This window comes from Zalophus californianus, chromosome 14 (assembly GCF_009762305.2).
Source record: "Zalophus californianus isolate mZalCal1 chromosome 14, mZalCal1.pri.v2, whole genome shotgun sequence".
Taxonomy (NCBI): domain Eukaryota; kingdom Metazoa; phylum Chordata; class Mammalia; order Carnivora; family Otariidae; genus Zalophus; species Zalophus californianus.
In genome coordinates, this window is record NC_045608.1 from 75,587,368 (window position 1) to 75,599,502 (window position 12,135).

General features: G+C 39.9%; 1 protein-coding gene across 5 annotated transcripts in view; it reads left to right on the plus strand.

Moving 5' to 3' along the window:
• The window catches only part of WDR7 (WD repeat domain 7), a 364,018-nt gene that overhangs the window by 256,044 nt on the left and 95,839 nt on the right, over window positions 1-12,135 (plus strand). For all 5 annotated transcript variants that reach the window (XM_027577317.1, XM_027577315.2, XM_027577319.1 and 2 more), the window contains one exon: window positions 7,027-7,213. In XM_027577317.1, coding sequence (XP_027433118.1) covers window positions 7,027-7,213 — 187 coding nt within the window. The remainder of the gene's footprint in view (window positions 1-7,026; window positions 7,214-12,135) is intronic.

Consider the following 12,135-nt stretch of genomic DNA (forward strand, 5'->3'; position numbering starts at 1 on the left):
TTGATCCCAAAACCAGACAAAGACCCCATCAAAAAGAATTATAGACCAATATCCTTGATGAACATGGATGCAAAAGTTCTCACCAAAATACCAGCCACTAGGATCCAACAGTACATTAAAAGGATTATTCACCATGACCAAGTGGGATTTATCCCTGGGCTGTAGGGTTGGTTCAATATCCGCAAATCAATCAACGTGATACAATACATTAAGAAAAGAAAGAACAAGAATCATATGATCCTCTCAATAGAAGCCCAAAAAGCATTTGACAAAGTACAGCATCCTTTCTTGATCAAAACTCTTCAGAGTATAGGCATAGAGGGTACATACCTCAATATATAAAAGCCATCTATGAAAAACCTACAGTGAATATCATTCTCAATGGGGAAAAGCTGAGAGCTTTCCCCCCAAGGTCAGGAACGCGGCAGGGACATCCACTATCACCACTGCTGTTCAACATAGTAGTGGAAGTCCTAGCCACAGCAATCAGACAACAAAAAAAATCAAAGGCATCCAAATCGGCAGAGAGGAAGTCAAACTCTCACTCTTTGCAGATGATATGATACTTTATGTGGAAAACCCAAAAGACTCCACCCCAAAACTGCTAGAACTCATACACGAATTCAGTCAAGTGGCAGGATAGAAAATCAATGCACAGAAATCAGTGACATTCCTATACACCAACAACACGACAGAAGAGAGATAAATTAAGGAGTCGATCCCATTTACAATTGCACCCAAAACCATAAGATACCTAGGAATAAATCTAACCAAAGAGGCAAAGGATCTGGACTCAGAAAACTATAAAATACTCATGAAAGAAATTGAGGAAGACACAAAGAAATGGAAAAACGTTCCATACTCATGGATTGGCAGAACAAACATTGTGAAGATGTCAGTGCTACCTAGAGCAATCTACACATTCAATGCAATCCCCATCAAAATACCATCCACTTTTTTCAAAGAAATGGAACAAATAATCCTAAAATTTGTATGGAACCAGAAAAGACCCCGAATAGCCAGAGGAATGTTGATAAAGAAAAAGCAAAGCTGGCGGCATCACAATTCCGGTCTTCCTGCTCTATTACAAAGCTGTCATCATCAAGACAGTATGGTACTGGCACAAAAACAGACACATAGATCAATGGAACAGAATCGAGAGCCCAGAAATGGACCCTCAACTCTATGATCAACTCATCTTTGACAAAGCAGGAAAGAATGTCCAATGGAAAAGACAGTCTGTGCAACAAATGGTATTGGGAAAATTGGACAGCCACATGCAGAAGAATGAAACTGGACCATTTCTTTACACCACACACAAAACTAGACTCCAAATGGTTGAAAGACCTAAATGTGAGACAGGAGTCCATCAAAATCCTAAAGGAGAACACAGGCAACAACCTCTTTGACCTCAGCCGCAGCAATTTCTTCCTAGAAACATCGCCAAAGGCAAGGGAAGCAAGGGCAAAAATGAACTATTGGGATTTCATCAAGATAAAAAGCTTTTGCGCAGCAAAAGGAACAGTCCACAAAACCAAAAGACAACCGACAGAATGGGAGAAGATATTTGCAAATGACATATCAGATAAAGGGCTAGTATCCAAAATCTATAAAGAACTTATCAAACTCAACACCCAAAGAACAAATAATCCAATCAAGAAATGGGCAGAAGACATGAACAGACATTTTTCCAAAGAAGACATCCAAATGGCCAACAGACACATGAAAAAGTGCTCAACATCACTCGGCATCAGGGAAATCCAAATCAAAACCTCAATGAGATACCACCTCACTCCAGTCAGAATGGCTAAAATTAACAAGTCAGGACACAACAGATATTGGTGGGGATGCGCAGAAAGGGGAACCCTCCTACACTGTTGGTAGGAATGCAAGCTGGTGCAACCACTCTGGAAAACAGTATGGAGGTTCCTCAAAAAGTTGAAAATAGAGCAACCATACGATCCAGCAGTTGCACTACTGGGTATTTACCCCAAAGATACAAATGTAGGGATCCGAAGGGGTACGTGCACCCCAGTGTTTATAGCAGCAATGTCCACAATAACCAAACTGTGGAAAGAGCCAAGATGTCCATCGACAGATGAATGGATAAAGAAGAGGTGGTATATATACACACTGGAATATTATGCAGCCATCAAAAGGAATGAGATCTTGTCATTTGCAACGACGTGGATGGAACTGGAGGGTGTTATGCTGAGTGAAATAAGTCAATCAGAGAAAGACATGTATCATATGACCTCACTGATATGAGGAATTCTTAATCTCAGGAAACAAACTGAGGGTTACTGGAGTAGTGGGGGGTGGGAGGGATGGGGTGGCTGGGTGATAGACATTGGGGAGGGGATGTGCTATGGTGAGCGCTGTGAATTGTGCAAGACTGTTGAATCACAGATCTGTACCTCTGAAACAAATAATGCAATATATTTTAAGAAAGAAAAAAAAAAAGAGATCACAGGAGGGGAAGAATGAAGGGGGGTAAATCGGAGGGGGAGATGAACCATGAGAGACAATGGACTCTGAGAAACAAACTGAGGGTTCTAGAGGGGAGGAGGGTGGGGGGATGGGTTAGCCTGGTGATGGGTATTAAAGAGGGCACGTTCTGTGTGGAGCACTGGGTGTTATGCACAAACAATGAATCATGGAACACTACGTCAAAAACTAATGATGTAATGTATGGTGATTGACATAACAATAAAAATTAAAAAAAAAACAACTTTGAGTGGTTCCCCAATGTCACCAGAATAAACAAACTTCTAGCATGGCATATGAGGCCCTTTGTGGTTGGGCTCTAATAACCTGTCCTGCCTCGTGTCTCACTGTTCCTTTTCATCCACCTAGTCCTCTTTTTTCCCTTGCCCATTACCTCAACCTCTTCCTTGTTCCCCAACAGAACTTCCAGCCATATTGAACTATGGGTAATCCCTTGATCTGGCCATGTTCTCTCTCATTTCTGGTCTTTAGACACGCTCTTCTCTCTGTCTGGAATGCAATCTTTCCATAGTCCTCTACTTTGAGTAGCTAACTCCTACTTATTTTTAGGTTTGGGTATCGAGGTCACCTTTCCCTAGAAGGCTTTTCATACCTCTAAGACAGAGTTAAGTGCCCCTAGTAAGTTCTGTCTTGATACCTTGTGCTTTTATTTTTATTTTTTTTTAAGAGTTTATTTACTTATTTGACAGAGACAGCGGGAGAGGGAACACACGCGGGGCAAGGGGCGTGGGAGAGGGAGAAGCAGGCTCCCCGCTGAGCAGGGAGCCCAATGCGGGGCTCGATCCCAGGACCCCGGGATCATGACCTGAGCCGAAGGCAGTCACTTAACAACTGAGCCACCCAGGCACCCCCAATACCTTGTGCTCTTAAATATTCTAACACTATTCAGAATATGTTCAAATTACCTGTTTGCTCACCTGTCTCCTGAACTAGAATGCATTTCCTTGAGGGAAAGAACTTAGTCTTCTTTCCTTTTGTTTCTCCAGCACTTAGTATTATATAGAAACACTCTATAAATAGTTATCACATGAATCTTTGGATGGATAGGCTGGAACCAAATTTCAAAAAACCTTGAATGAATGTCAGTCCCACTTGTTGAACTTTTTAATACTGCCACTAGAGAGCCTTTTATAGAAGAAATCAATCATGATGGCAGATAATAACATTCTCTGCCTTGCTTGCTCATTGAGGCACTGTTGAACAGTGGGGCATTTACATAAAATAAATACATATGTATTTTGGTACAGAATTAGATTTCATCTTATACAGATTAAAATGCAACTGTTATTGGGTACCAAAGGTTTAAGGAAAATTCTGAGAGATAAAATTCATAAAATTGTCATGAGACTTTTTCTATCAAAAGGGGAGATACCATGGGTATCTTAATTTTAGCTTTTTTATCACCTTGTCCCATGTTGCAGAGCATCTGTCTCTTACAGAATCATAAGTCAGATAAACCCTGAAGTAGAGAATACAGTGTAAGTCGAGAAAGGAATTTTAAATTTACCTATCACTTTTTATTATCATAACAACCATTTCTTAAAGGCTCATTCCTTAATATCATCAGAAAGAATCTATGATTAGGAAGTTTGAAGCCTTGGGCATCCGAGAGTATTCCTTCAGAACATCAGGGTCATTATTCCTGGTAGCATTAAAGTCATAAGCATTTTATTAATCAGCCAGGCTAGAAGTCAAAATGTTTAACTTGAAAACCCTCCTTATCTTCTCTTATTTACATGTTTTTCCTGGAATAAGTTGTCAGAGATAGGTGTGGAATTTTAACATTCTTCTGTCTTTATAATTCCAAAACAGACCAGTGAAAAATGGTCAGATTCTAGTTAGTAGGTTTAAAATGTGTGTTTTAAATAGGCCATTTTTCTCTCTGTTTCTCTTGGTGCCGCATGGCCCGCCAGAACTGTGGGGATCTTTGCTTTGTGTTACCCAGAGACTGTGATCTGAACTAAAGAAGAGATGTACCTGTAGAAGAATTGTACTTATAAGATCATTGAATGAAATAGAAAGTGATTTAAGAGAGGGGATGTCGGTGCTGTAGGGAACCTGCATTTCCTGCTGAGCTGGGCATCCCCACTGTCAGGGTAGATCACACTTTGCAGGGGAGCAGCAGGAATACCCTGCGGGACCATTGCAAGGCCAGGGGTCTTTTGAAGTACTCTTGCTCATTCTTCCTTTTCTGTCATTTAATCAGAAGGTAAGTGATCAAATCCCCTCTGCTGTTCTTCCTACTTTGTCAGAAAAATGATGAAAAACATCAAGAAACCGGCCATTTAACGGTTTACTTTTGCTCTCAGGATAAAATTGTCAGAGTGGTGAGGAACCTGCCTCCAGAGTTCCCACACAGAGGCTGCAAGAAATCAGCAAGATCCCTAGGATTGCCAGAATGCTCCTCCCTGTATTGAAGACAGAAATAGCGGAGTGCAGTTAAGGAAAATGATGATTGAAATGCTATAAAACATTGTATTTAATGGAAACCTTACTGCCCCTTCATAACACTGGTTCCCAAGGACATACCTTCACGGAGCCCTGTCCCCTAGATTGGAGCCATTGCTGCTTCAACTCCAGGATGTCTGCAGAGAGCAGCCATGGGGCTTTCTCTGCAGGTCTTACAACTTCCTAGAAGGAAAGAATAACAGGAAAGTGGTGTGTTTCTTGACATTTTGAAATCTCATTCTGACAAACTGGAGCGGGGAGCAGCATTAGAAATGTACATGCAGTGTCAAGGCAGAGATATTTCCATCTTAGGTCCGAAATGTGGGCAGGGCACTGTGCTTGGTGGTGTGGGAGATGGAAAGTCGCATGAAACATAGTTCCCACCTCCAGGAGTAACAGACTTGAAGAGGAAAAGGGAAGTGCATAGAAAGGCTTATAATTAAAAATATCATGTGGGAGGGGATGCATACGTGCTGCCAGAAAAGAGAGAACAGTGGGTCACCTTTTTTTAAGGAGTTTATATTTTTATGATCCACAGAACTTGCTTTACATACGACATTTACATGGCCTAGTAGGAGAATACAGTTTTCAGATGCATGTATGAATGAAGTCATAAATTTCAAGATGTTTCCTCTAGGAGGCTTTCCATGTATATGTACCTTTTCAATTTACTGCAGGAGTTATTGGCCCAAGAACCATGGCCTCCTTGAAATTTTTTTGCAGAATTTCATAGATATGTATGTGTAGTGTTTATAGTTTCCTGGGGAAAAGACTGATGGATTTCAACAAATTCCTCAAGGGTTCTATGGCGGAAGATATTCTGGACCATGAACAAACAAAGTGCATTCACAGACTCTTATCTGGGCTCTCATTTAACAAATGGCTAGGACATAAAAATGAGTAAATGCATTATCTGTTGAATGCATTAAATTAAAGTTGATATGCCACATTCTTAGTTTTGAAAACAGACAGGTTCAAGGTGCTATTCGTCATGAGCCCTGACTGCCATTTGTGGAGCCCTCTGAGGTGCTGGATGCTGGGCACGTGGCAGGACACTTTGCATGCATCAGTTCATGCAGCACTCATGCTCTGTGTGAGAGAGAGCTATTGTTTTCCCCATTTTCCAGACAAGGAAACTGTAGCGCATGAGAACCTTCTTCAGCCTGCTGCCTAATAAGTTATGAAACTGTGGTTACTTCCCTGGCTTAGATCTGAAACCTGTATGCCCCATCACCAGTCTGCTGTACTGTTCTATGATTTGTAAACAGTTTTGTCTCTTCCCCTCGAGAAATAAACAGCCTCTTCTAAATTGCAGTTTGCTCTTCACAATCCCTATTTTCTTTTTTAAATGTCAAAATGCCTTTTGAAATAGATGAGCTTTTACAGCGCAATGGCCATTAGGCTTATGTTTACAAATTGTTAGCATTATCTTCAACATCAAGAAATACATGTTAATTAAAATCGATATCATTTCATCAAATTTGAAAGTGATATCGAACTTTTAATTTCTTTACCAAACTTGAGTGAAGAATTTACCACATACTTCACATCGTTGTGCTGGATCAGTATAGCAGAGTATGGAGAAACATAGATGCTTGTGGGGGAAACTTTTTAAACTACACCTCTACCTTCATCCCTCATCCCTGCTGATAAACAAACAAGTGTTACTGATGTAAGTGTTTGACATGTGAATGCTGTTAGGGGCAGAAGAAAGATGAATACCATATAACATTATTTGAAACCATCTCCATTTTGCAGAATGCTGAGTAGAAAGAAACCTTGTTTGGAAGTTAGGGTCACTGATATGTTTTGAAATTCTATATACTTAATTATACATAATTCTTTTGAAATTAAAACATTTTAGAATATGGTATAAAATACTGTAGCCTAATGTATCTCTTTAAAATGTGGCTGAGCAAACTGTAAACTTGAGATCTTTTATAGTCTTACTGTTGAAAACCCCCTTTTAGTTAAAAAAAAAATCAGAAGTGGTTTATACTTTGAAAATATCTTCAAAGAAAACATCACAAAAGTAAAATTACTGCTCTGCCTTTTCTTTTGTAATTTTAGGTAAGGCACTGACATTTCTTCTGCTGCAGCCTCCGAGCCCCAAACTTCCTCCACACAGTACGATCCGAAGAACAGCCATTGATCTGATTGGACGTGGTTTCACCGTCTGGGAGCCTTATATGGACGTGTCTGCTGTCCTCATGGGGCTTCTTGAACTCTGTGCTGATGCCGAGAAACAACTCGCCAAGTACATGCTCAGTTCCAGTTAATTTGTGGGGGTTCTGTTTGTGTTTATTCGGTTGGTGATTTGTTTTAATAGACCAAAAAAAAAATAGACAAATATCTCAATAAACGAAATTTTGGATATAGACAGGGAAAGGGAAGTATAGTTCTATAATTTGGGCACCTCTCGGATTTAGCACTGAGCCAGTGAATGACTGATCTGTGACATTGTGCCTTGACATATTATTATGTAATAATAGTGTAAACATCACTTCTTAGGAAAATTATATATATACTTGCTCAGAAATGTTTTACTGATAGAATACATGGCCAAATAGTTTGGGGAATTATTCCTTCCCACTTGTGGTAATTTTTAAATCCACTTTATTGAGGTTTCACTTGCACACAGTCAAGGACCAGGCTGTAGGAGGTTGCAGAGATCCAGGGAAGCAGTGATGAGAGTAGAGGGAAAGGCAGATGAGTTGAAGGAGCTGCTGAAATGAAGTAAGTGGGAAGCCCTTGGTGGCCAAGTGTCCAGGAATGATGGGAAGGGGAAGGTGTGGTAATAGAGGTTCAAGTTTACTTGAGAACTCAGCCTCCTAATTCTTGGAGGAGGGTTTTTGGTTTTGTTTTTGCTTTTGTTTTTATTTTTTAAAGATTTTATTTAGTTTAGAGAAAGAGAGAACAGGGGGAGGAACAGAGGGAAGCGGATCAAGCGGACTCTGCGGCGAGCACAGAGCCTGAGGCCGGGCGCAACACAGGGCTTGATCCCACGACCCTGAGATCATGACCTGAACCAAAACCAAGAGTCAGACACTTAACCAACTGAGCCACCCAGGCGCCCCTGCTTCTGGTTTTTTACTATAGCCATCCTCGTGGATGTGAATTCCTGTGGTAGGAATCCTTGAACTGGCCCATGATACTCTCTTAATGTAAATGTTATCACCTCTTTGATTTTCTCAGTGAATGGCATTTCATTCTGATCTCTGTTGACCTTGGGAAAAGCTAGAATTCTCTGTCCTTTTCTTCATGGTTGTCTTTCTCATCTTTCCCTTATGATCCATCATGGCTCTAGGCTCAGGAAGTTGAGATCAAAGAAGCTATTAAAAGGCTAGACTGGGATGCTGTGGCTTTGTCTACAGATTGGGCATTCCCAGCCCGAAGTCCCAAGATGGATTGGTAGGAGACGGTATTCATTTCCAATTTAGACAGCTGCCCCCCCACCTCGCGCAACCTCCTATCATACCACCACACTTCCTAAACATTACCTCTGTGTCTCTCCCTAGCTGTATGCTCTTCAGCACATCACTTCATCTCTTACCTCAGTTCCGTCTACAGATTGGGGCTAATTAAACACCTACCTCATAAGGTTGATATTAAATGTGTTTCAATTTCAAAGTGCTTAGAAGAGTACTTAGCACATACTTAAAGATTGAATGGATGCTCCGTTTATGGTGGTAGTAAGGGTGGTGATGCCATTGTCATTGTTTTAGTGTTCAACAGATCAAGAGCTGCTCAGTTCTAGAATGAATAGTTTGACATAATGGCAGCCAGGATAGTTTTTGGATACAGGTGGCCTGAAGGTTCTTGGTTGACTTTAAGAATTAGGAGGGAACTGAGCCCATGAATTTGAAGCAATAGTAAGAGGCAGCTGGTCTTTGTGCAAAGCCCAGAACATATTTCCAATCCTTTGCCCTCCCGTTGGCTGCAGCTGCCCTGTATACCTTCCAATTCTGTTTTGACCTAATTTTATAGCCTATTTTCACAGCTGATCTAAACACAATTTCAAGAGTATACAGTCTTGTTGTTGAGAAAAGTGATGGGCTTTATTTTAGGCGTAGTATTTAATATTTTGTTTTATTTTGTTTTTAAATCAGTTTACATGAAGCTTATATCAGCAAACATAAAGATGCACTGTGTTTTTATCTACATGTAGTATGTCCACAGACACAAATACTTTAGTTCTTCAGTAGGTAATTTTAAATCTTGCTATTACATCCTTTCTGTCATGAAGATTAGTATAACTCTCTATACACAGCTCTAAATAAATGAATGTATCAGCATGTAGCCTTGAGGAATCCAGTGTAATTTTCATCATGATAAATTGCATAATAAGCAAGAAAATGTTTGCTTATTAATCTATAACAAGATTTAGATTGAAAATGGCCTCTTACATCCATGACACACTTGGTACAGGCTGCAGAAGGACTGAGGTGGGGCAAAATGGAGCAGGGACGTGTGCCTCTTACCCTCATGATGCCTGCCTACCGGGCCACCCCTCTGAGCCTGATTGACTCTGTGCACCATAACAGTGCTCAGCCACCTCACTTCTGACCGCAATGTTCAGCTTGCTTTATGAAGAAGCTTTTATGTTAGGCTTGTGCTTTTTAAAAATTTCAGCTCATGTTAATTGAAAAAGAAAAAACATACACAGTGCTTCCCTCTTTATTCCCATTCTTATGAGTTTATGAGGGAGGGGATTGAGGGGGGCAAGCAGCTCAGGCTGCTCCCTAGTTCTGGGGAGCACATATGATAGCAGAGTTTCTTTCTTCCTCTCTCTCCCATATATTGACATCCTCTGTCAGAGATGATTCCTGAGAGATCTCCTGAGAAACTATAGATGGCTCGATTGATAGGGCATTTTTCCAGAATTAAAATGCCTTTATTTTAGAAATAAGACTGAGAATTTACAACTTTGACATCAAAATAACACCGGTTGTTTTCTAATGTTTTCAACTATTCTACCAGATTTTAAACTATTTAACTAAGCAAACTTTTACTGAGTAGTTAATATATGGAAGGAACACTATTGGGTCTTGTGTGTAGTTACAAAGTTGCATCAAACACAGATCCTGTCTCCAAGGCACTTGCGGTCTGAAGGAAGGATAAGATCTTCCCTGGGGGTAACCATGATGCAAAGGGAGGAGGAGAGTAAAAGGTAGGGATGCTTAGAGGACAGGGAGGTGAATCACAGCTGGGCGCTCAGAAAGGATGCCAGGAAGAGTTTTATTTGCATCTCTCATTTGAATAATTTTGAGGAGAGGCGGAAGAACAAGGACATGCAAAAGGACAGAGATGGGAAGGTACAGGCATGCCCAGCAGATGCTGACGAGCTCCTTAGAACATAGGGTACATGACCGTAAACACTGTTTTTAACTAATTTTATCCATTCCTTGCAGAACTTAAACTGTGGGGAGTGCCCATCTAAAACTTGAACATAAGTTCCTTCCCAGTTATCTCTGGGCAATAGAATTAGGGCTAAAAAGAGGATTGGTTTCACCTTTTACTTTATAAAATGATCATAAACATGATAATGGAAGATTATAAAATGAATCGGAAAGAGGTTCTATCTCTTGTCCACAGAAACACTGGTTAGTGAAAAAGGTGCGGTTCAGACCTAGGTCTCGCTGGCTCCACGAGCTCTGCTTCTCCGCTGTGCCATCTTGCACCCCCACAGTTAAAGATCCAGAGAATGCCAAATGTAAAACAGCCTGTTCAAAGGACATAAAAGCTGTCAACTCGGAATTTTCAGCATACTTTCAGATTTTAAAAATACACTGAATGAAAATTCCCATCAAGAATTTTATACCTTCTAGAAATTAATAACCTATTTAAATATCAGTAAGCTCCTTGAGTTCCTGGGCCAGGTATTATATATTTATTCATATTTATTCATAACCCTGTCACATGATTTGTATTCAATAAACATTTAAGTCAAAGAATTTTAGAGATGAAAATCTTCAGCAGCATTCAGGCCAGAGCTCTCAATATACTATTCAATAAAAACAGGGTTAAGAGAGATGATACAACTTGCCTGAGGTTTCACCAGTACTAGAAGAGCTAAAGTATCACCCAGGTCTCCTGACTCCCATTAGGCTTCTCCCATACCTGTATAGTTATGCCACCCCTTATGTGACCAGTGATCCACAGGTAGACTCTGAGGAGTTTTTAAATTAATGATTATGGGCTGCTCATTCATGATGGACTGTTTAATAGAAAATGCAGGCTGCTCTTCATTGAAATCATAGATAAAGCCATCCCTACCTAATTGTGAGAAAAATAGAAACATGCAGTATTATGTTTTTTATAAATCCATCATTTTTTAGGTCACCATGGTTATATATATGGATAAAATGTTAGAAACAGTAGAAAATCATACTTTGTAAAAGAACAGAAAAAAATCCTTGTGCTTTTAGAAGGCTAGACTCTGTTCTGTACATGTTGTGGTCTGATGGTGATTCTGTTTTCCTAGTGTGGGCGATCTCTCATCCACTGCCACGACGGAAGAATGTTAATGAATTACCAAAAGCCCATTGCTTTTCTGGAAAATTCATAGTTTACCAAACTTTAAAGGAAAAACATATGGTCAACTAGAAACCACACATGCTTTGATAATATACAGTTAAGCCCCATATGTTAGAAATATTCTTTTTGAACTATATATAGTTCTATAGAGAGAGAAAAAGAATTGACATTTTAACTCAAATTTCAACCATATTTTTTTATATACGGGGTAGGGGGTAGAGAAAAGAACATACCATATACACACTAAAGTATTTTAGGATTTTATATTTAAACTATTTTTCCTATTCACATTTATTTATTTATTTATTTATTTATTTATTTATTTATTTATTTTAGAGAGAGTGCATGTATGTAGGTGGGGGCAGGGAGGGGCATAGGGAGAGGGAGAGAGAAAGAAGCCCAAGCTGGCTTCATTCCCAGTGCGAAGTCCATCACAGGGCTCGATCTCAGGACCCTGAGATCATGATCTGAAGAGTTGGACATTTAACCAACTGAGCTACCCAGGACCCCAGACGTTTATTTTAATAGAAAATGTATAATTTGAGGAGCCCATTTAACTAAATTTTGTTAGCATAGTTTTTACATTATAACTCATAGTTGTAAATATATACAACATATAGGAAATAGGTCTAAAAGATGGGC